We start from the raw sequence: 24,812 nt of genomic DNA, 5'->3' as shown, positions 1-24,812 counted from the left end.
CTCAGTGGAAAGAGCACGGACTTTGGAGTCAGAGGTCATGGGTTCAAATCCCGGCTCTGCCACTTGTCAGCTGTGTGACTTTGGGCAAGTCACTTCACTTCTCTGCGCCTCAGTCACCTCATCTGTAAAATGGGGATTAAGACTGTGAGCCCCCTGTGGGACAACCTGATTACCTTGTATCCTGAACAGTGCTTTGCACATAGTAAGCACTTAGTAAATGCCATTATTATTATTATTATTATTACTAAGCACTTGGGAGAGGACACCATTAAAGAGTTGGCAGTTCCCTGCCCACAGAGAGCTTACAGTCTAGAGCGGGGGGAAACCCACCAACACAGAGACATAGCCAGTTGCAGCCCTCCATTCGCTCATTCATTCAGTCACATTTATTGAGTGCTCACTGTGTGCAGAACACTGTGTGAGAAGCAGCGTGGCTCAGTGGAAAGAGCACGGACTTTGGAGTCAGAGGTCATGGGTTCAAATCCCGTCTCTGCCACATGTCTGTTGTGTGACTTTGGGCAAGTCACTTCACTTCTCTGCGCCTCAGTGACCTCATCTGAAAAATGGGGATTAAGACTGTGAGCCCCCTGTGGGACAACCTGATTACCTTGTATCCTCCCCAGTGCTTAGAACAGTGCTTTGCACATAGTAAGCACTTAATAAATGCCATTATTGTTATTATTATTACTAAGCACTTGGAAGAGGACACCATTAAAGAGTTGGCAGTTCCCTGCCCACAGAGAGCTTACAGTCTAGAGCGGGGGGAAACCCACCAACACAGAGACGTAGCCAGTTGCAGCTCTCCATTTGCTCATTCATTCAGTCACATTTATTGAGCGCTCACTGTGTGCAGAACCCTGTGTGAGAAGCAGCGTGGCTCAGCGGAAAGAGCCCGGGCTTTGGAGTCAGAGGTCGTGGGTTCGAATCCCGGCTCCGCCACATGTCTGCTGTGTGACCTTGGGCAAGTCACTTCACTTCTCTGAGCCTCAGTTACCTCATGTGGAAAATGGGGATGAAGACCGTGAGCCCCACGTGGGACAATCTGATCACCTTGTATCCTCCCCAGAGCTTAGAACAGTGCTTTGCACATAGTAAGCGCTTAACAAATGCCACCATCATCAACACTGGACTGAGCGCTTGGGATAGGACAATACAACAATATGCGGTCCACAAACGTTCAGGGGCACACAAACGAAGCGGCCCCGACATGCAGAAGTGCACCGGTGGAACGTAAAGAGGCACAATGAGACAGAAATGGGCGCCCAACGCCATAACGGGAATCTCTGAAGCATCTCCACCCTAAACTCCCGCCCCTCCACTGACACAATGGATGCAGAAACGGGCTTCCTGTGAGATCTCTATCTCGGAGAACTCACCTTTAGAGGCACACCCCACAACAGGGACACACAAACACAGTCCTCCCCCCTCCACCCAACACACACCCCCCTCCACAAACCACCGCAACTTTCTCCCCTCAGGTTCTCCCAAAGACCAGCCTCCCGAACCGCTAGGCAGAGGGGAAGGAAACCAGAGAGCGTATTTCGTTATGGTACTGAAGAGCTTGCTTTGCGCCAAGAATTGTTCTAAGCACTGGGGTAGATTCAAGGTAGTTGGGTTGTCCCACGTGGGGCTCACAGTCTTAATCCCCATTTGAAGGATGTGGTAACTGAGGCCCAGAGAAGCAAAGTGACTTGTCCAAGGTCACACAGCTGACAGGTGTGAACCCACATCCTCTGATTCCCAAGTCCGTGCTCAGACAATATCAGGAGTTCTCCTCACTGCAGGGCCTGGGTTCATCCATTCCCTTTCCAGGGAAGCAACCCCTCTTTTTCCCCATCTTCCACCCCTCCTGGGCAGATCTCCCTCCCACCCCCCAGCTCAGTCCCTGTTTCTCTTGGGACCCAGGCGTCCGGTCTCCTAGCATTCAGCCTGTCCCGGAGGAGGGGGTGAGGTTGGGCTGGGGGTGTCCGGTGCAGGGGGAGGGACCTCACTCTTGTTTCCTGCAGAGCTCATACAGCAGCGGGAAGAGATCTGGAGCGGAGTGAGCTGAGGGTGAGAGAAAGGGCTGGGGGGCAGGACACCTGAGTCCTGAGAGGGCTGCAGCCGGGGAGGGGACGGAACTGAGGTTTGGGGGCTGGGGCAGGGACCATCACCTTTTCCCTGGATGGGAGGGATGGCAAAGCCCCTGGGAGTCAAATCCTGGGAGAGGAAGGCAGGGGCTACCTGATGCTGAGCATTTATTGGATTTTCTCCAGGAAAAGCCAGGGGAGAAGCATTTTGGAAGGCGTTGGAGGAAGCAGTGGGGAGACAGCACTGGAATAGGGGTGTCTTTCGCACCGGTCCTTGCTCCCCACACAGGAACCCAATGTCCGCCTCCCCTCCTTTTCCTCTTTCTCATGTCCGTTTCTCTTACCTCCAAGTCCCGTTCTTCTAGCTGAGCCAGCTGCCCATCTCTCCACCCCAGAGTCGGTTGGATAACAGAGTCGGGGCGTCTGTGGGGCGAGGGTCCGGGGGAGAACTGGGATCTGGTCGGCGGAGCTAGGCCGAAGGCAGGGCCCTGGGCAGTTCCTGGGGCAGAAATGGGGGCCGGGGCCCACTGGAGAGGGGTGGGGTGGGAGTGGGAGAGGAGGGTGAGCTCAGGGGGTGTGGGGGGGTGGTGTCTTGGGACTGGAGTCCTGGGAGAGCCGGGGGCTGAGGACTGGATGCCTGGGTCCCGGATGGGGAGAACTGGTTGACAAAGCGGCCCTGTCAGATGGCCTGGACAGTGGGACCTTTGAGTGTTGTAATGACTCATGCTCCTGGCCGGGCCTGGCCCCGGGCCTCGGCCTCACACCACGGGCCCACACAACCACCGCTGCTTCCTTCGGTCGGTCCACACAGCCCTGGACCCCAGGGAACAGGGCAGCGGGAGACGGGCCCTCATTTTTGTCCCCTTGGATTCCCGGAGCCTTGGAGGTCAGTCGGAGCGGCGGGTTGGGGCTCCCTCTGTCCCTCCCCACTCCCTTCCGAGATATGTCCGTCCGTCCCCCACCCCCACACATACACCGCCTTCTTTCCCTGACGCACCTGGGGTTTCCTTCCTCCTGGGCCTGTCCCAGCTCCCACCCTCCCTCTCTGGTCCTCTATCTGCTCTTCCTCCGCACTATTCTCCCCCCTACCACCCCCAGGCCCGTCCTGGAGACCCCCAAACCCCTTTCCAGGCCACCCCTCCCCGACAACATCCATTTTTTGTTGTCGTCGTTGTTCTGTTTTGTTTTTATTGTATTTAAGCGCTTACTGTGTGCCAGGCACTGTTCTAAGCACTAGGGTAGATTCAAGTTAATCAGGTTGGACACAGTCCCTGTCCCACATGGGGTTCACAGTCTTCATCCCCATTTTACAGATGAGGGAACTGAGGCACAGAGAAGTGGCTTGCCCAAGGTCCCATCCTCTGACTCCATCCCTTCAACCGAATCCCAATGCTCCCCTTTCTGGGTCCGGGGGAGGAGGAGGGAGAAGCGGGTGCAGAGGGAGACAGCATCGTGTCCCCAGATTCCCCACCTCCCCCAGTCTCGTTTCCCACCTCCAATTCTCCCAGCCCCATCCACCACATGTCTGCTGTGTGACCTTGGGCAAGTCACTTCACTTCTCTGTGCTTCAGTTACCTCATCTGTAAAATGGGAATTAAGACTGTGAGCCCCACGTGGGACAACCTAATCACTTTGTATCCCCACCCAGCGCTTAGAACAGTGCTTTGCACACAGTAAGCGCTTAACAAATGCCAACATTATTATTATTATTATTATTATTCCCCCTCCTAGGAGCCCCTTAGGTCATTCATTCAGTCTCATTTATTGAACGCTTACTGTGTGCGGAACACCGTACTAAGCGCTTGGGAGAGTACAACAGAACAATAAACAGACGCATTCCCTGCCCACAGTAAGACAGTCTAGATGGGGAGAGACGGACATTGATACAATTAATTTACAGATATGGACATAAGTGCTGTGGGGCTGGGAGGGGGGGAAGAGCAAAGCGGCTAATCAGGGCTACGCAGAAGGGACTGGGAGATGAGGAAAGGTGGGGCTTAAGTCAGGGAAGGCCTCTTGGAGGAGATGGGCCTTCAATAAGGCTTTGAACAGGGGAGGGGGAGAGTAATTGTCGGATTTGAGGAGGCAGGACGTGGGCTGGGGTCAGTGGCGAGACAGGCACAGGGAGGAGGTTGGCGTCAGAGGAACCAAGTGTGCGGGCTGGGTTGCAGGAGGAGAAAAGCGATTAGGTGAGGTAGGAGGGAGCAAGGTGGTGGACCGCTTTTCAATTAATCAATCGTATTTATTGAGCGCTTACTGTGTGCAGAGCACTGTACTAAGCGCTTGGGAAGTACAAGTTGGCAACATATAGAGACAGTCCCTAATAATAATAATAATGATTGCATTTATTAAGCGCTTACTATGTGCAAAGCACTGTTCTAACCCAACAGTGGGCTCAGTGGAGAGTTCTTGTTTGAAGCGGAGGTGGATGGGAGGTCCCTGCCTGCACTGAGGGGTAAGGGGGGGGTGGGGGAGAGGCAGGATGGGGGCCGGAGGGGAGTCCACGCTCTGTTCTTAATGTCTCTTGGGGTCAGTGGCTCCAGGAGCCTCCAGGGCAGGAAACTGCTGCTAAAAATAAGCCGGAAAGGGAGAGTCCTGGAGAGATAGGAACCGGGAAATGGGGGGCGGGGGCGGGCGGACACAGGCCAGGAGGCGCCCCTCTCCCTCACACGCACACGCATGTAAACCCACACGGGTGTGGGGAACTGGGAAAAGGAAGCAGCGTGGCCTCCTGGAAAGAACACGGGCTGGGAGTCAGAGGATTGGGCTCTAATCCCGCTTCTGCCACTTACCTGCCAGGTGACCTTTGGGAAGTCACTTCATTTCTCTGGTCCACAGTTCCCTTCTCTGTGCAGTGGGGATTCAATTCGTTTTCTCTCTCCTATTTCAATCAATCAATCAATCGTATTTATTGAGCGCTTACTGTGTGCAGAGCACTGTACTAAGCGCTTGGGAAGTACAAGTTGGCAACATATAGAGACAGTCCCTACCCAACAGTGGGCTCACAGTCTAAAATCAATCAATCAATCAATCGTATTTATGGAGCGCTTACTGTGTGCACAGCACTGTACTAAGCGCTTGGGAAGTACAGGTTGGCAACATATAGAGACAGTCCCTACCCAACAGTGGGCTCACAGTCTAAAATCAATCAATCAATCGTATTTATTGAGCGCTTACTGTGTGCAGAGCACTGTACTAAGCGCTTGGGAAGTCCAAGTTGGCAACATAGAGAGACAGTCCCTACCCAACAGTGGGCTCACAGTCTAAAAGGTGGGCTCACAGTCTAAAAGACTGTATTTAGATTGCGGGCCCCATGTGGGACCAGATGATGGCCCAGTGGAAAGAGCACGGGCTTGGGGGTCAGAGGTGATGGGTTCTAATCCCGGCTCCGCCACTTATCAGCTGTGTGACTTTGGGCAAGTCACTTAACTTCTCTGCGCCTCAGCGACCTCATCTGTAAAACGGGGATTCATTCATTCATTCATTCAATCGTATTTATTGAGCGCTTACTGTGTGCAGAGCACTGTACTAAGCCCTTGGGAAGTCCAAGTTGGCAACATATAGAGACGGTCCCTACCCAACAGTGGGCTCACAGTCTAGAAGGGGGAGACAGAGAACAAAACAAAGCATATTAAGAAAATAAAATGGAGTAAATATGTACAAATAAAATAGAGTAATAAATACGTACAAACATATATAAATATATGCAGGTGCTGTGGGGAGGGGAAGGAGGTAAGGTGGGGGGAATGGGGAGGGGGAGGGGGGGGGAGGGGAAGGAGGGGGCTCAGTTTGGGAAGGCCTCCTGGAGGAGGTGAGCTCTCAGTAGGGCTTTGAAGGGAGGAAGAGAGCTAGCTTGGCGGATGGGCAGAGGGAGGGCATTCCAGGCCGGGGGAGGACGTGGGCCGGGGGTTGACGGCGGGACAGGCGAGAACGAGGCCTAACGGTGAGGAGATTAGCGGTGGAGGAGCGGAGGGTGAGGGCTGGGCTGGAGAAGGACAGAAGGGAGGTGAGGTAGGAGGGGGCCAGGGGATGGATGGACAGCCTGGAAGCCCAGGGTGAGGAGTTTTTGGGATTAAGACTGTGAGCCCCCCGTGGGACAGACAACCTGATCATCTTGTAACCTCCCCAGCGCTTAGAACACTGCTTTGCACATAGTAAGCGCTTAACAAATGCCATCATTATTATTATTATTACCCCAGCGCTTAGTAATACTTATTCATTCACTCATTCATTCACTCAATCGTATTTATTGAGTGCTTACTGTGTGCAGAGCACTGTACTAAGCGCTTGGGAAGTACAAGTCCGCAACATATAGAGACGGTCCCTACCCAACAACAGGCTCACTTAAGGTACTTGTTAAGTGCTTACTATGTGCCAAGCACTGTACTAAGCACTGTTACAGTGCTAAGCGCTGAGTACACTGCTCTGCACACAGGAAGCGCTCTATAAATACGACTGAATGAATGGAATGAAATACAAGTTAATTAGGTTAGACCCAACCCTTGTTCCCCAGGGGGTTCACCATTTTCACCCCCATTTTACAGAGGAGGCCCAGGGAATTGAAGCGACTTGCCCAAGGTCATAAGGCAGGCACGTGGGTGAGATTAGAACCCAGGTCCTTCTGATTTTCAGGCCGGAGCTCCATTTTCTAAACCCCATTGCTTCTGATTAAGAAGGACCCAGGCCCGGAGGGACCCCTGCTCCTGTTTTGTTGTCTGTCTTCCCCTTCTAGACTGTGAGCCCACTGTTGGGTAGAGACCGTCTCTATAAGTTGCCATCTTGTTCTTCCCAAGAGCTTAGTACAGTGCTCTGCACACAGTAAGCGCTCAATAAATACAATTGAATGAATGAATTCAATTCCCCCTCCTTCCTCTCCCCCTCGTCCCCCTCCCCACCCCCCCGCCTTACCTTCTTCCCCTCCCCACAGCACCTGTATATAGGTGCATATTTATTACTCTATTTATTTTACTTGTACATATTTATTCTATTTATTTTATTTTGTCAATATGTTTTGTTTTGTTGTCTGTCTCCCCCTTCTAGATTGTGAGCCCGCTATTGGGTAGGGACCGTCTCTATATGTTGCCATCTTGTACTTCCCAAGCGCTTAATACAGTGCTCTGCACACAGTAAGCGCTCAGTAAATGCAATTGAATGAAATGAATGAATGAATGAATGAATGAATGAATGACAGGAGTAAATTGTACATATTTATTCTATTTATTTTATTTTGTTAATAGGTTTAGTTTTGTTGTCTGTCTCCCCCTTCTAGACTGTGAGCCCGCTGTTGGGTAGGGACCGTCTCTCTATGTTGCCAACTTGTACTTCCCAAGTGCTTAGTACGGTGCTCCGCACACAATAAGCACTCAATAAACACGATTGAATGAAATGAACGAATGACAGGAGTAAATTGTACATATTTATTCTATTCAATAATAATAATAATTATTATGGCATTTATTAAGCACTTGCCATGTGCAAAGCACTGTTCTAAGCGCTGGGGAGGTTACAAGCTGATGAGGTTGTCCCAGGGGGGCTTACAGTCTTAATCCCCATTTTACAGATGAGTGAACTGAGGCCCAGAGAAGTTAATATTTATTTTATTTTGTTAATATGTTTTGTTTTGTTGCCTGTTTCCCCCTTCTAGACTGTGAGCCCGCTGTTGGGTAGGGACCGTCTCTCTATGTTGCCAACTTGGACTTCCCAAGCGCTTAGTACAGTGCTCTGCACACAGTAGGGGCTCGTGGGACCTCATCACCTTGTATCCCCCCCCAGCGCTTAGAGCAGTGCTTCGCACATAGTAAGCGCTTAAGAAATGCCATCATTATTATTACTACCTTTTGCTGTTTTTGATTATAACTTACAAGTTATAACCGTTTTGCACATCTCCCCGTTCTTATATGTTGTACATCATGCATCTTATGTACTTTCCAAGCGCTTAGTACAGTGCTCTGCACACAGTAAGCGCTCAATAAATTCGACTGAATGAATATTTATTAATTTAGAGCCTTGGAACTAGCTGTAATTCCATTTATTCTGACGATTTTGACACCTGTCCACATGTTTTGTTTGTTGTCTGTCTTCCCCTTCTAGACTGTGAGCCCATTGTTGGGCAGGGACTGTCTCTCTATGTTGCCAACTTGGACTTCCCAAGCGCCTAGTACAGTGCTCTGCATACAGTAAGCGCTCAATAAATTCGATTGAATGAAATGAATGAATGAATGAATGTTGCCAACTTGGACTTCCCCTGTCTCTCTATGTTGCCAACTTGGACTTCCCAACCGCCTAGTACAGTGCTCTGCATACAGTAAGCGCTCAATAAATTCGATTGAATGAATGAATAAATATGATTGAATGAATGAATGAATGTTGCCAACTTGGACTTCCCCTGTCTCTCTATGTTGTCAACGTGGACTTCCCAAGCGCCTAGTACAGTGCTCTGCACACAGCAAGCGCTCAATAAATTCGATTGAATGAATGAATGAATACGATTGAATGAAATGAATGAATGAATGTTGCCAACCTGTACTTCCCCTGTCTCTCTATGTTGCCAACTTGGACTTCCCAAGCGCCTAGTACAGTGCTCTGCACACAGTAAGCGCTCAATAAATTCGATTGAATGAATGAATACGATTGAATGAAATGAATAAATGAATGAATGTTGCCAACTTGTACTTCCCCTGTCTCTCTATGTTGCCAACTTGGACTTCCCAAGCGCCTAGTACAGTGCTCTGTGCTCAATAAATTCGATTGAATGAATGAATTAATGAATGTTGCCAACTTGTACTTCCCAAGAGCTTAGTACAGTGCTCCGCACACAGTAGGGGCTCAATAAATACGATTGAATGAAATGAATGAATGAATGACAGGAGTAAAATAAATACGATTGAATGAATGGAGAGAGAGAGAGAGAGAGAGAGAGAGAGAGAGAGAGAGAGAGAGAGAGAGAGAGAGAGAGAGAGAGAGAGAGAGAGAGAGAGAGAGAGAGAGAGAGAGAGAGAGAGAGAGAGAGAGAGAGAGAGAGAGAACTGCGCATGCTCCGGCCGGCCGCTCCTCGAGGGCGGGGCCCGCACGTGCTCGCTCCGCTTCGCGCCTCCAGAGCCCCGCCCACCCGCGCGCACGTGGCCCCGCCCATATGACGTCGACATCCACAGGCCACGCCTACCAGCAACCCTAGGCCCCGCCCATAGCCCGCACATGCCCCGCCCACCACCGATCGTGGTCGCGCCCACTGCCCCGTCGGCCACGCCCCCTGCGCATGCGCACTTTCCTTCTGTCCCCCTCCAGTTTAGGAGGGCCCGGTCGAATTGGTCAATCAATCAATCAATCAGTCAATCAATCAGTCGTATTTATTGAGCGCTTACTGTGTGCAGAGCACTCTACTAAAAGGTTGGGAAGTTCAAGTTGGCAACATATAGAGACAGTCCCTACCCAACAGTGGGCTCATTGAGCGCTCACTATGTGCCGGGCATTGTACTCGCCCAAGCGCTCAGTAAGAAGTGAGAAGCATTGTGAGCCCACTGTTGGGTAGGGACCGTCTCTATATGTTGCCAACTTGTACTTCCCAATCGCTTAATACAGTGCTCTGCACAGAGTAAGTGCTCAATAAATACAATTGAATGAATGAATGAATTGTGGCTCAGCGGAAAGAGCCCGGGCTTTGGAGTCAGAGGTGGTGGGTTCAAATCCCGCCCCCGCCAGTTAATAATAATAATAATGATGGTATTTGTTAAGCGCTTACTATGTGCAAAGCACTGTTCTAAGCGCTGGGGGGGATACAAGGTGATCAGGTTGTCCCACGTGGGGCTCACAATCTTAATCCCCATTTTACAGATGAGGTAACTGAGGCCCAGAGAAGTGAAGTGACTTGCCCAAAGTCACACAGCTGACGGCGGAGCTGGGATTGTCAGCTGTGTGACTTTGGGCAAAGTCACACAACTGACAAGTGGCGTAGCTGGGATTGTCGGCTGTGTGACTTTGGACAAATAACTTCACTTCTCTGGGCCTAGACTGTGAGCCCGTTGTTGGGTAGGGACCATCTCTATATGTTGCCAACTTGTACTTCCCAAGCACTTAGTACAGTCTCTAGATGTTATAGTCTCATATATATAGTCTCTATAGGGGAAGCAGCATGGCTCAGTGGAAAGAGCATGGGCTTTGGAGTCAGAGGTCATGGGTTCAAATCCCGGCTCCACCAATTGTCAGCTGTGTGACTTTGGGCATGTCACTTCACTTCTCTCGGCCTCAGTTACCTCATCTGTAAAAATGGGGATTAAGACTGTGAGCCCCCGTGGGACAACCTGATCACCTTGTAACCTCCCCAGTGCTTAGAACAGTGCTTTGCACATAGTAAGTGCTTAGTAAATGCCATTATTATTATTATTATGCTGCCAACTTCTACTTCCCAAGCACTTAGTACGGTGCTCTGCACACAGTAAGCACTCAATAAGTACGATTGAATGAATGAGTAAAATGGGGATTAAGACTGTGAGCCCCCCGTGGGACAACCTGATGGTAGGGACCGTCTCTATATGTTGCCAATTTGTATTTCCCAAGAGCTTAGTACGGTGCTCTGCACACAGTAAGCGCTCAATAAACACCATTGAATGAATGAGTAAAATGGGGATTAAGACTGGCCTCCCCCCTTCCCCGCTCCTGTAGGACAACCTGATGGTAGGGACTGTCTCTATATGTTGCCAACTTGTACTTCCCAAGTGCTTAGTACAGTGCTCTGCACACAATAAACGCTCAATAAATACAATTGAATGAATGAATAAAATGGGGATTAAGACTGTGAGCCCCCCGTGGGACAACCTGATCACCCTGTAACCTCCCCATTCATTCATTCATTCATTCATTCATTCAATCGTGTTTACTAATTATATTATTACTAATACTTAATAATGATGGCATTTATTAAGCACTTACTATGTGCAAAGCACTGTTCTAAGCGCTGTTCTAGACTGTGAGCCCACTGTTGGGTAGGGACCGTCTCTACACATTGCCACCTTGTACTTCCCAAGCGCTTAGTCCAGTGCTCCGCACATGGTAAGCGCTCAATAAATACGATTGAATGAATGAATGAATGAATGAATTCAAGCAAATCAGGACACAGCCCTGTTCCGCATGGGACGCACAATCTCAATCCCCATTGTACAGATGAGGGAACTGAGGCACGGGGAAGTAAGTGACTTGCCCAAGGTCACACAGCAGACAAGTGTTGGAGCAAGAACCCAAGACCTTCTGCTTCTCAGGCCTGCGCTCTAACCACTACCCCACGCAATCTCTTCCTCTCCCCCAGGTGATGCTGTCAAGGAGCCCCGCGAGCCCCCGGCCCACTTCCAGAGGAGAATGTCGACAGGCGCCCTGCCCCCTGCAACCCCCCCAGCCCACAAGCCCCCGCGCATCACCCGGCCTCGCCCCCCATCCCGGCCCAGGGCCTCCTCGCCCCCTAGGGCTTCCAGCCCCTGCAATGGGCAACCTTCCCTAGCCCCCCAACTGGCCTCGCCGAATCCATCTGCCACCCCCGCAGTCCATTCCCCACACGTGTCCGGTCACAGATCTCCCCAAGACCCGGCTTCCCCCTGCCCTTCCCCACTCCCAGCCCCCCGGGTGGCCCCTTTCCCCAGGAAAGCCCCCGGGACCCCTAAGGCCAAGATCCCGCTTCCCACCCTGGCTGAGCCCCCCAATCCCTCTCCACCCTCCTCTCCTGCTCCGTCTCCCCATCTCCGCTCCTCACCCCTGCCTCCTCCGCCGGCCCCAGCCCCCAAGCCCCCTCCCCAGCCCAGCGCCCCGTCCCCTGTCCCTTCCATCACCAGTCCCCCATCCCCTCAGCCCCCGCGGCCCTCACTCCCCAAAGCCCTGTCCCTGCCGCGTCCCTCGGTCCCGGGCACGGTCCGCCGGCTGGCCGGGAGGTTTGAGCAGGGACCGGGCCCCTCGACGGCCGAGAAGCGCAGAAACTCAGGGACCCCCCGGCCTCCCTTCCCCGGCTCCGACGGCGGGGCCTCGGAGCCCGGGTCGGGACGGGGCCTTGGCCGGAGTGAGGCTGAAGCCTCCCAGGAGAATGGGCTTCTGGGTGAGTGAAGAGGCGTGAGGGGCCTTTTGGTCTGGGCCTTGAGGGGACAGGGGGGCTGAGGTGGGCCTGGGACCCTGAGGGAGTGAGGATTGGTGTGGGAGGGCTACTCTGCCTCTCCTTACGTCCCCTTTCTCTCTCCCCAGATGCCCCCTCAGCCTGCCCCTCTCCCTGCCCCTGTGCCTGCCACAGGGCTCACCCTGGCATGGAGCTGCGCTGGGTGGCCGTGGCGGGGGACGGAGAGGGCGTATCGTGGGCCCGCCGCCCTTCCCGCTCCCGCCCGGCCCCCGCCAGTCCCCTCCTCAATGGGCACCCCCCGGTTGTCCTTACCTCCTACCGTTCCACGGCCGAGCCGGCCCCCCCTCTGCCCCTCAAGCCCCCCAAACCCACCCGCCTCAGGCCCAGAGATCTTCAGGACCCTCCGCAGGCCGACCAAGATCTGACCCCCGAGGTGGACCACCTAGGTACCCGGAGCGGAGGACATGGGGGAGGGGGTAAAGCCGGTAGGAGGAGGTTTTGGGGGGACGGAACCCTTGGGTCCCGGACCCTCACCCTCCGTGTCACGTCTCCCCCACAGGGATCAACACGGGTGAACCTGGACCCAACTCCCCAAGGGGAACCCCGCCTGAGAGGTATTTTATACTTAAGGCTCCCCCCCAAAATCAATCACGGGTTTCCTGAGTGCCAGGAACTGGACTCTAATGATAATAACCATAATAATAATTAGAGAAGCAGCATGGCCTAGGTGCATACCACAGAAGCAGGAAAGAGAAGCAGTATGGCCTAGGTGCATGCCACAGAAGCAAGAAAGAGAAGCAGTATGGCCTAGGTGCATGCCACAGAAGCAAGAAAGAGAAGCAGTATGGCCTAGTGGCTAGACTCCGGGCCTGAGAGTCAGAAGGACCTGGGTTCTAATCTTGGCTCTGCCACTTGTCTGCTGTGTGACTGTGGGCAAGTCACTTCACTTCTCAGTGGCTCCGTTACCTCATCTGTAAAATGGGGATTAAGGCTGTGAGCCTGATGTGGGACAGCGACTGTGTCCTACCTGATTAGTCTGTGTCTACTCCAGCGCTTGGCACAATACTAGGCATGGAGTAGTGCTAACAAATACCATAATTATTATTGTTGTTACATTTGTTAAGTCCTTAATAGGCCAAACGTTGTACTAAACGATGGGGTAGACACAAGATGAACGGTTCAGATATTGTCCCTGTCCCACGGGGGGCTCATAGTCTAAGTAGGAGGGAGAACAGGTACTGAATCCCCATTTTACTGAGGAGGAAACTGAGTCCCAAGGAAGTTAAGTGACTTGCCCAAAGTGAAGCAGCAGTCTAATAGCAGAGTTGAGATTAGAACCCTGGTCCTCTGATTTATCAACAGGATGTGCAAAAGATGGATAATAATAATAATGATGGCATTTATTAAGCGCTTACTATGTGCAAAGCACTGTTCTAAGCGCTGGGGCGGATACAAGGTGATGAGGTTGTCCCACGGGGGACTCACAGTCTTAATCCCCATTTTCCAGATGAGGGAACCTGAGGCACAGAGAAGTTAAGTGCACCCAGCTGACAATTGGCGGAGCTGGGATTTGAACCCATGACCTCTGACTCCAAAGCCCATGCTCTTTCCACTGAGCCACGCTGCTTCTCCAAGCAGTGATGATATAATGGATCATTATATACCTGTAGACAAAAGTTTGGAGGCTAGAATTGAAATCTTTACATGCCGGTGGTTGATGTGACTGCAGGGAGGGGAGGCGGGGAAAATGTCACTGAATCAGGGAAGGCTTCCAGGAGGAGGAGGAGGGTGATGGGGAGAGCTGTGGTCTGGCTGGTTGGGCGTTGGGGGAAATGGTTCCTCCTCCTCTGTGTGTGGGAGACCCTGACCCTCCCACCTCGTCTGCCCGTAGGCCGCAGGAGCAGGAGACCCCAAAGGAGAAAGAATGGGGGCTGCCGCTCCAGGACGGTGAGGATCCCGACGGTCGGGGAGCGGGATACTGGGGTCCCGGAGGGAAGAGGATCCGGGGGTCTGGGGGGAAATGGGGATTGGAGTGGTGGAGGGGGTGGGGACAGAGGTCAGGACTCCTGCGTCTCCGAAGCAGAGCGGAGGATGTGGGGGTCTCCGAGGGGAAACGAGGACGTAACAGGGGGTGCTTCTGCCCACAGAGCCACTCTACCAGACGTACCGAGCGGCTGTGCTGTCCGAGGAGCTGTGGGGGGGCAGCGAGGATGGGGTGGCCCCTTCTCCCGTCCCCGGAGACCCCCCCTGCCTCCCCCGGCCTCCGGGGCCCAGAAACACCCTCTGGCAAGAACTGCCAGCAGTGCGGGCCAGCGGGCTCCTGCAGAGCCTCAGCCCCCAGGAGCGGCGCATGCAGGAGGTGAGGGGGCCGGGGGCCAGGGTGGCCACTGGGACCCTCTCTGAGCCCCCGTCACAGCCCACCCGTCCGTCCATCCATCCTTCCTTCCACCCCAGAGCCTGTTCGAGGTTGTGGCGTCGGAGGCCTCCTACCTGCGCTCGCTGCGGCTGCTGACGGAGACCTTCGTGTTGAGCCCCTCCCTGAGGGAGACCCTGACCCCCCGGGACCATCACACCCTCTTCTCCAGCGTCCAGCGCGTCCAGGCCGTCAGCGAGAGGTCAGGCTGCCCTCTTGGGCTCCTTACCTCGCCCCGATCCCACGAGGCCCGGCCGGCGCTCCCCTCTTCTCAGCTCTTCACCTCCCTGCCTCGTCGGCCCCCCAGCTACAGTTCTCCCGTCCCCCACCCTTCCTGGACCGGGTTCCTCTGAGCCCCTCTCCTTCTCAACCCCTCCCCGAGCCTCGCCTCGCCTCTCTGCCCCCTTCCCCTCCTGGGCCTAGTCACCTCGAGGCGAAGCTCTTCTGTGCCCTGTCCCTTTGAGCCCCACCTCTTATGTGCCCAGACTTATGTGCCCAGTTCCTTTGAGGTAGGCTTCTCCGATGCCCTGTCCCTCTGAGCCCCTCCCCTCCTGTGCCCAGTCCCTTGAATCCCGGCCATCCTGAACCCCCGGGCCTCGGCCCCCCGTGTCCCCTCTGGGGGCTAGGTTCCTGGGCGCCCTGCTGGCCCGCGTGTCCCGCTCGCCCCACATCGCGGACGTGTGTGACGTGGTCCTCAGCCACGCTCAGGGGCCCTTCTCCGTCTACGTCGACTACGTCCGCAACCAGCAGTACCAGGAGGAGACCTACAGCCGCCTCATGTAAGACCGGCGGAGGCCTGGCCGGAGCGGGGCCTGCTGCGTGATTGTGGGGGGTGGGGTCCCAGAAAGAGGATGGGACAGCGCAACGGGATTGGGGGCGCGGAGGGCCCAAGAGGGAGTAGGGATGGGTGGGGGGCCGAAGGGGTGGGCGCCAGGGTCCTGGAAGGAGCAGAGACATTGGTGAGAAGGGGCATTGGGGTCCCGGTGGGAGAGGGGCCTGGTTTCTGGGAGGGAGGGGGACAGGACATCTGGATCCCCCCTGACCATAAACACATCCGCCCATAGGGAGACCAACAGCCGTTTCTCTGCGGAGCTGGCTCGGCTCCAGAATCTCCCCCTTTGCCAGCGGCTTCCCCTCCCCTCCTTCCTGTTGCTCCCCTTCCAGCGCATCACCCGCCTCCGCATGCTGCTGCAGGTACGGGCCCCCCGGCCCCTCGGACCCCCCCATAAATCCCCGATGACCCCCAGGATCCCTTCCCTTGAGCCCAGGCACCCCTGGGCCCCAGACCTCCACTGGAGCCCAATCAGCCAGTCCTCAGTTCTTGGCCCACAATCTTCCTGTCTGCCATTCACTCCTTCCCTATCTCACCTCCTGGGCTCCCCGCAAGTCACCTTCTCCTCCTTTTGTCCTCCTCCCCTTCCTCCCTCTCCTTTCCTTCCTCCTTATCCTCCCCCCTCCTCTTCCCCTTCCTCCTCTTCCTCCCCATTCTCCTTCCTTTCCTTCCCCTCCTCCCGGTCCTCCTCCTTCTCCCTCTCCTCCTCCATTCATTCACTCATTCATTCAATCGTATTTATTAAGCACTGTGTGCAAAGCACTGTACTAAGAGAAGCAGCCTGGCTCAGTGGAAAGAGCCCGGGCTTTGGAGTCAGAGGTCACGGGTTCAAATCCCGGCTCCGCCAGCTGTCAGCTGTGTGACTTTGGGCAAGTCACTTCACTTCTCTGGGCCTCAGTTCCCTCATCTGGAAAATGGGGATTAAGACTGTGAGCCCCCCCCGTGGGACAACCTGATCACCTTGTAAGCTCCCCAGCGCTTAGAACAGTGCTTTGCACATAGTAAGCACTTAATAAATGCCATCATTATTACTGTCTGGGAGAGTACAATATACCAGCAGATACATTCCTGCCCACAATGAGCTCACAGTCTTCTCCCCTTCCTCCTTCCCCTCCTCCTCCTCCTCCCTGCTCCCCATGGCCCCCTTACCCAACACCCTCTCCCTCTCTCTCCCCAGAACATCCTACGACAGGCAGAGGAGGGATCGACCCGTGAGGAGAATGCTCGTCAGGCCCTGGGGGCTGTCAGCAAGGTGCAGAGGGTGCAGGATGGCCATGATGGGATGTCAAGTTGAGAGACAGTTTGGAGCTCTGGGCTCAGAGGGGGTGGGACCCCACAAGAATTTGGGAAATGAGGGTGGGAGGGATAGGGATGAGGTTATCGGGTGCTTGGAAAGACAAGAATCATAATAATAGTACTCGTTAAGCGCTTATTATGTGCCACGACATTGGGGTAGACAAGAGGTTATCGGTTCAGAGGGAAATGTCGGAGTTGGGGGGCTTCTGGGGAGGGCTGGGGGCTTTGGGGTCGGGAGACGGAGAATAATAATAATAATAATAATAATGATGGCATTTATTAAGCGCTTACTATGTGCAGGGCACTGTTCTAAGCGCTGGGGTAGATACAAGGTAATCAGATTGTCCCACGTGGGGCTCACAGTCTTCCTCCCCATTTTACAGATGAGGGAACTGAGGCCCAGAGAAGTTAAGTGACTTGCCCAAGGTCACACAGCTGACAAGTGGCGGAGCCGGGATTTGAACCCACGGCCTCTGATTCCAAAGCCCGGGCTCTTTCCACTGAGCCACGCTGCTTCCCCAAGCAGCATGGCTTAGAGGATAGAGCTCAGGCCTTGAATAGTAATGATAATAATAGTAATGGTATTTCATGTCATTTCATTCAATCATTTATTGAGCGCTTACTGTGTGCAGAGCACTGTACTAAGCGCTTGGGAAGGACAGCTCAGCAACAGAGACCCTCCCTGCCCACAGCGGGCCCACAATCTACAAGGGGGGAGACAGACAGCAAAACAGGCATTAGAGAAGCAGCGTGGCTCAGCGGAAAGAGCCCGGGCTTTGGAGTCGGAGGTCATGGGTTCCAATCCCGACTCTGCCAATCGTCAGCTGCGTGACCTTGGGCAAGTCACCCAACCTCTCCGGGCCCCAGTTCCCCCATCTGCAAAATGGGGACAAAGACCGTGAGCCCCCCGTGGGACAACCTGATCACCTTGTAACCTCCCCAGTATTTGTTAAGCTCTCACTGAATGCCAAGGACTGTCCTAAGTGTTGGGGTAGATAGAAGGTTATTGGTTTTAGACTGTGAGCCCACTGTGGGGTAGGGACCGTCTCTATATGTTGCCAACTTGGACTTCCCAAGCGCTTAGTACAGTGCTCTGCACACAGTAAGCGCTCAATAAATACGATTGATTGATTGATTGATTGATTATTGGTTTGGACACAGTCCTTGAAGTCAGAGGACCTAGGTTCTAATCCTGGATCTGCCCAAGTGCCAAGAGAAGTCACTTCACTTCTCTGTGCCTCAGTTTCCTCAGTTTCCTTAGTGCTGTTAAATGGGTCCTAAATATACCTGTTCCCCTTCCTACTTAGCCTGTGAGCCCCCCGTGGGGCAGCGACTGTGACCAACCGGATGAACTTGTGTCTATCTCAGCGTTTAGCACAGTGCGTAGTAAGCGCTTAAAAAATATACTCGCCCCACCCCCAAACCCACAGCACTGAAGTGCCGTATCTTGAAATCATATATGCAATTATGAATATTCAATTTATTGAATATTGAATCAATCAATATTCAATCGATTTCGATCAATAATTCAATTCAATCGATAATATCGATTTATTCCATCAATATTCAATTTATTGAATCATATATTCAATAAATTATTTATTTATTTCTATTAACAACTGTCTCCCCCTCTAGACTGCAAGCGCGTTATGGGCAGGGAACGTGTCTGCTAATTCTGTTGCGTTGTAGTCTCCCGAGCGCTTAGTATGGTGCTCAGCCCATAGTAAGCGCTAAATGCATATGATTGATAATAATAATAATAGTAATAATAGTAATAATAATAATAAGAATAAGAATAAGAATAATAGATGGGGGCAGCTTTGGAGGGGTTGGGTAGAAGGGACGGGGTTCCTCTTGGGAAAAGAGTGTGTCAGAGAGGGGGGTTCCCCAGGACTGCGTGGCTCAGTGGAAAAGAGCCCGGGCTTTGGAGTCAGAGGTCATGGGTTCAAGTCCCGGCTCCACCAATTGTCAGCTGTGTGACTTTGGGCAAGTCACTTCACTTCTCTGGGCCTCAGTTCCCTCATCTGTAAAATGGGGATGAAGACTGTGAGCCCCCATGGGACAACCTGATCACCTTGTAACCTCCCCAGCGCTTAGAACAGTGCTTTGCACATAGTAAGCGCTTAATAAATGCCATCACTAGACTGTGGGTCATTGCCTTCCCACCCCCTCCTCCTCCTCCTCCCAGATCATCGAACGCTGCAACGCGGAGGTGGGACGCATGAAGCAGACGGAGGAGCTGATTCGCCTTAGCCAGCGGCTGCGGTTCCACAAGGTCAAGGTGAGGGTACCCCAAGAATCAATCAATCAATAGTATTTATTGAGCGCTTACTGTGTGCAGAGCACTGGACTAAGCGCTTGGGAAGTACAAGCTGGCAACATAGAGAGACAGTCCCTACCCAACAGTGGGCTCACAGTCTAGAAGGGGGAGACAGAGAACAAAACCAAACATACTAACAAAATAAAATGAATAGAATAGATAGGTACAAGTAAAATAAATACATAAATAGAGTAATAAATATGTACACAGACCCTAATAATAATAATAATAGTAATAATAATAATCCTGGGGTTTGTTAATCCCTTCCCATGGGCTCAGCACTTCATTCAGAGCATAGTGGCTAAAATATCTAGTCTTGTAGACTGTGAGCCCGTTGTTGGCTAGGGATTGCCTCTATTTGTTGCCGAATTGTACTTTCCAAGCGCTCAGTACAGTGCTCTGCACAGGGTAAGCGCTCAATAAATACAATTGAATGAATAACATGGGCCCCCAGTGTTGGGTAGGGACTGTCTCTATATGTTGCCAATTTGTACTTCCCAAGCGCTTAGTCCAGTGCTCTGCACACAGTAAGCGCTCAATAAATACGATTGATTGATTGATGGGCATGGGAGTCAGAAGGTCATGAGTTCTAATCCCGGCTCTGCCACTTAATAATAATAATATTGGCATTTATTAAGCGCTTACTATGTGCAAAGCACTGTTCTAAGCGCTGGGGAGGTGGCAAGGTGATCAGGTTGTCCCACGTGGGGCTCACAGTCTTAATCCCCATTTTACAGATGAGGGAACTGAGGCACAGAGAAGTTAAGTGATTTGCCCAAAGTCACACAGCTGATAGGTGGCGGAGCTGGGATTTGAACCCATGACTTCTCACTCCAAAGCCCGTGCTCTTTCCACTGAGCCACGCTGCTTCTCACTTGTCTGCTGGGTGACCTTGGGCAAGTTACTTAACTTCTCTGTGCCTCAGTTACCTCATCTGTTAAATGGGGATCGAGACGGTGAGCTCCACGTTGCGCCGGGACTGTGTCCAACCCAATTTGCTCGTGTCCACCCCAGCACTTAGTACAGTGTCTGGCACTTAATAAGCGCTTAACAAATAGCATAATTATTATCATCATCATCAAACGTATTTATTGAGCGCTTACTATGTGTAGAGCACTGTACTAAGAGCTTGGGAAGTACAAATTGGCAACATATAGAGACAGTCCCTACCCAACAGTGGGCTCACAGTCTAAAAGGGGGAGACAGAGAACAAAACCAAACATATTAACAATATAAAATAAATAGAATAGATATGTACAAGTAAAATAAATAAATAAATAGAGTAATAAATAGAGTAATAATAATTATTATTCATTCAGTCAGTCATATTTATTGAGTGCTTACTGCGTGCAAAACACAGAGCACCCAGGAGTCCCAGTCTCCGTCCCTCACGGGGCTCCCAGTCTTCAGCCTTCCAAACTCCCAAAGCCCAATCAATCAATCGTACTTATTGAGCGCTTACTGTGGCTCTATTTATCTATTGTTTCATTTGTACATGTTTATTCTAATTATTTTATTTTGTTAATATGTTTTGTTTTGTTCTCTGTCTCCCCCTTCTAGACTGTGAGCCCACTGTTGGGTAGGGACCATCTCTATATGTTGCCAACTTGGACTTCCCAAGCGCTTAGTCCAGTGCTCTGCACACAGTAAGCGCTCAATAAATACGATTGAATGAATGAATGGGTGCAGAGCCCTGTACTAAGTGCTGGGGAGAGGACAAAGAACAAGTTGGCGGACACGTTTCCTGTCCACAATCAATCGGTGGTATCTATTGAGTGCTTACTGCGTGCAGAGCACTGTACGGAGCACTTGGGAGAGTCCAATAGAACAGAGTTGGGAGACACGTTTGCTGCCCACAAGGATCTTACAGTCTAGAAGCAGTGTGGCCCAGTGGAAAGAGCCCGGGCTTTGGAGTCAGAGGTCATGGGTTCCAATCCCAGCTCTGCCAATTGTCAGCTGGGTGCACTTAATCAATCAATCAATCGTATTTATTGAGCACTTACTGTGTGCAGAGCACTGGACTAAGCGCTTGGGAAGTCCAAGTTGGCAACATATAGAGACGGTCCCTACCCAACAGTGGGCTCACAGTCTAAAAGGGGGAGACAGAGAACAAAACAAAACCTACTAGCAAAATAAAATAAATAGAATAGATATGTACAAGTAAAGTAAATAAATAGAGTAATAAATATGTACAAACATATATACATATATACAGGTGCTGTGGGGAAGGGAACTTAACTTCTCTGAGCCTCAGTTACCTTATCTGTAAAACGGGGATTAAGACTGTGAGCCCCACGTGGGACAACCTGATCACCTTGTATCCCCCCCAGCGCTTAGAACAGTGCTTTGCACATAGTAAGCACCTAACAAATGGCATAATTGCCCGGATAGCTCAGTCGGTAGAGCATCAGACTTTTAATCTGAGGGCCCAGGGTTCAAGTCCCTGTTTGGGCAGAAGGTTTTCTTTTAGACTGTGAGCCCACTGTGGGGTAGGGACTGTCTCTATATGTTGCCAACTTGGACTTCCCAAGCGCTTAGTCCGGTGCTCTGCACACAGTAAGCGCTCAATAAATACGATTGATTGATTGATGATGATTATTATTATTAGAAGAGGGGGTCCAGAGCCCAGTCTTCTGAAGTCCCTCTCCCTAAGACCCCCCACTCCAACCCCTTGACTCCTTCTTCCCTTCGCAAACACAACAGGCCCTAAGTGGCGGAGTGGGGGTGACGCTAAGTGACACTGTACTGACTGCCCCCTCTCATCTCCCCTCCTCTTCTGGTTCCAGGCGTTGCCCCTTGTGTCCTGGTCACGACGGCTGGAACTTCAGGGAGAGCTGACGGAGCTGGGGCAGCGGGGCGGAGGGCCCCTGTTCGGCTCGCGCCCCCGCCTCACTCCCCTCTGCTTGCTGCTCTTCAGTGACCTCCTGCTTGTCACCCTGCCCAAGAGGTGAGGAGGGGCTGCCAGTTGGGGAGGGGGCCCAGAGAAGCAGCGTCTCTCAGGGGAAGGAGCCCGGGCTTTGGAGTCAGAGGTCACGGGTTCAAATCCTGGCTCCTCCAACTGTCCTCTGGGTGACTTCACTTCTTAACAAATGCCATCGTTATTATTATTATTAAGTCACTTCTCTGGGCCTCAGTGACCTCATCTGTAAAATGGGGATTAAGACTGAGGCCCACGTGGGACAACCCGATCACCTTGTAACCTCCCCAGCGCTTAGAACGGTGCTTTGCACATAGTAAGCGCTTAACAAATGCCATTATTATTATTATTATTCTCTGGGCCTCAGTGACCTCATCTGTAAAATGGGGGTTAAGACTGTGAGCCCCACGTGGGACAACCTGATCACCTTGTAACCTCCCCAGCCCTTAGAACGGTGCTTTGCACATAGTAAGCGCTTAGCAAATGCCATTATTATTATTATTATTATTCTCTGGGCCTCAGTGACCTCATCTGTAAAATGGGGATTAAGACTGTGAGCCCCACCTGGGACAACCTGATCACCTTGTAACCTCCCCAGCGCTTAGAATGGTGCTTTGCACATAGTAAGTGCTTAACAAATGCCATTATTATTATTATTATTATTATTATTATTATTATTATTATCTGGGCCTCAGTGACCTCATCTGTAAAATGGGGGTTAAGACTGTGAGCCCCACGTGGGACAACCTGATCACCTTGTAACCTCCCCAGGGCTTAGAACAGTGCTTTGCACATAGTAATCGCTTAACAAATGCCATTATTATTATTATTCTCTGTCCTCAGCGACCTCATCTGTAAAATGGGGATTAAGACTGTGAGCCCCCCGTGGGACAACCCGATCACCTTGTAACCTCCCCAGCGCTTAGAACGGTGCTTTGCACATAGTAAGCGCTTAACAAATGCCATTATTATTATCATTATTCTCTGGGCCTCAGTTATCTCATCTGCAAAACGGGGCTTAAAACTGGTCACCTTGTAACCACCATCATCATCATCAATCCTATTTATTGAGCGCTTACTGTGTGCAGAGCGCTGTACCCAGCGCTTGGGAAGTCCAAGTTGGCAACATATGGAGACAGTCCCTACCCAACGGTGGGCTCACAGTCTAACCTCCCCAGCGCTTAGAACGGTGCTTCGCACGTAGTAAGCGCTTAACAAATACCGTCATGATCATTATGCCTGAGTCTCTTGGAGGAGAGAGGGCGGGTTTGTAGGGGAGCAGGACACCTGGGTCCCTCGGAGGAAGGAGGGCAGGACACCTGGGTCCTTTGGAGGTGAGAGGGCAGGTTCGGAGGCAGGACGCCTGAGTCCGTGCCCCCTCCCTGACCCAACCGCCCTCTCCCACCCGCCAGCGGCCAGCGGCTGCAGGTCCTGGACTATGCCCACCGCTCCCTGGTGCAGGCCCAGCCCCTCCCGGTGCCCCCCGGACCCCCGACCTTCCGCCTCACCCTGCTCAGCAACCACCAGGGCCGTCCCACCCACCGTCTGCTCCAGGCCCCGACTCTGTAAGAAAACCCTCCCACCCCGGCGGGCCCGCGGAGCCGTCCGGGGCGGCCCCCATCCCCACCCGCTGACCCCCGGGGGACCCCACTGGGGTCGTACGACCCCGGAGGCGACCCAGGCCCCCTCCCTGCAAATCCTCAGGTCGGACATGCAGCGGTGGTTGGGGGCCTTCCCCGCCCCGGGACCCCAGCCCGGCTCTCCGGACACCGTCTACGAGGACTGGGGTGAGGAAAGCGCGGGGTGCAGGGTGGGGGGGCGGGGTTAGAGAAGCAGCATGGCTCGGTGGAAAGAGCCAGAGGTCGTGGGTTTGAATCCCAGCTCTGCCAGTTGTCAGCTGGGTGACTTCGGGCAAGTCACTTCACTTCCCTGGACCTCAGTCACCTCATCTGGAAAATGGAGGTTAAAACTGTGAGCCCGCCGTGGGACAACCTGATCACCTTGTAACCTCCCCAACGCTTAGAACGGTGCTTTGCACATAGTAAGCGCTTAATAAATGCCATTGTTATTATTTGAGGGAGCACTGAGCCCCCTCCTCGCCCCCCAGACTGCCCCCAGGTGCTGTGCCTGGAGCCGCACACGGCCGAGGAGCCCGAAGGCCTGAGCCTCGAGCCTGGAGATCTGGTCAACGTGCTGCGCAAGAGCCGTGAGGGTGAGCGGCCCGCCGCCCCTCCCCAGCTCGGCCCCTTCCCGCGACGGGCATCCCCTCCCCTCAGCCGCACCCCATCCAACAGGCTCCCCGTTGTGCCCCCCAGGCTGGCTGGAGGGCGTGCGCCCCTCTGACGGGCAGCGCGGCCGCTTCCCGGCCCAGCTGGTGCGCGAGGTGCCCGGAGAGCACGTGCGGAGACGCCACCTGCGCCAGAGGCAGCTGCTGCTCCAGGCGGCCGGACGGCTCTGCCCCCCACCCGCCCCGGGCACCCCCAGGGTCCAGCGCGGGGGCCCCGCCTGAGGGGCGGACGGCACCCGGACGGCCCGCGGGCTGGGGGGACGGGCGCCGGCCGGTCGGGGGGCCCTGAGCGCCTGGGAACGAGCCGAGGGGGAGCCGGCACCGACTGCCAGGCGGCCCAAGGGGAACCGCCACCCTTGGGAGGTCACCTCAAGGGTTGCCAGAGCCATCAGAGAGGACACTGAGTGAGGGCAAAGGTCGGAGCAGCCAACGGGAACCCTCCCACACGACCCCGGAGCCCACGGGGCTGTGCCCTCCCTATCCCTTTTCTGCCAATTATTTGCCCCAACTTTATCCCCCCGGAAGCGAGCTCCTCTCATCCTGCCACCCCGTCCATCCCCACCCCTCACGCTAGGGTCGGTGGGCAGTGGC

At 53.2% G+C, this 24,812-nt stretch overlaps 1 protein-coding gene and 1 non-coding gene across 2 annotated transcripts; both read left to right on the top strand.

The window, feature by feature from the left end:
• Nucleotides 1-2,854: 2,854 nt before the first annotated feature.
• ARHGEF15 (Rho guanine nucleotide exchange factor 15) lies at nucleotides 2,855-24,453 on the top strand. Its single transcript, XM_038768235.1, has 17 exons — nucleotides 2,855-2,955; nucleotides 11,368-11,816; nucleotides 11,901-12,141; nucleotides 12,285-12,602; nucleotides 12,716-12,770; nucleotides 14,048-14,103; nucleotides 14,304-14,515; nucleotides 14,611-14,771; nucleotides 15,196-15,348; nucleotides 15,634-15,763; nucleotides 16,579-16,653; nucleotides 18,886-18,978; nucleotides 21,804-21,964; nucleotides 23,347-23,499; nucleotides 23,639-23,721; nucleotides 24,042-24,146; nucleotides 24,250-24,453. The coding sequence occupies exons 2-17, from the start codon at nucleotides 11,418-11,420 to the stop codon at nucleotides 24,441-24,443; spliced, it is 2,589 nt and encodes an 862-aa protein (XP_038624163.1). The 5' UTR covers nucleotides 2,855-2,955; nucleotides 11,368-11,417; the 3' UTR covers nucleotides 24,444-24,453.
• TRNAK-UUU lies at nucleotides 21,399-21,471 on the top strand. Its single transcript has one exon. It is a non-coding gene; the product is annotated as a tRNA-Lys (tRNA).
• Nucleotides 24,454-24,812: the final 359 nt, after the last annotated feature.

The sequence above is a fragment of the Tachyglossus aculeatus genome, chromosome Y4, assembly GCF_015852505.1.
Source record: "Tachyglossus aculeatus isolate mTacAcu1 chromosome Y4, mTacAcu1.pri, whole genome shotgun sequence".
NCBI lineage: Eukaryota > Metazoa > Chordata > Mammalia > Monotremata > Tachyglossidae > Tachyglossus > Tachyglossus aculeatus.
This window is presented reverse-complemented; position numbering and strand designations above follow the sequence as displayed.

Bases quoted from the DNA above. Each gene is read 5' to 3' on its own strand.
- ARHGEF15 (XM_038768235.1), top strand. From the start codon at position 11,418: ATGTCGACAGGCGCCCTGCCCCCTGCAACCCCCCCAGCCCACAAGCCC. The intron at 12,142-12,284 runs GTGAGTGAAGAG...CTCTCTCCCCAG, and splicing joins CCAGGAGAATGGGCTTCTGG to ATGCCCCCTCAGCCTGCCCC. The intron at 18,979-21,803 runs GTGAGGGTACCC...TTCTGGTTCCAG, and splicing joins TGCGGTTCCACAAGGTCAAG to GCGTTGCCCCTTGTGTCCTG.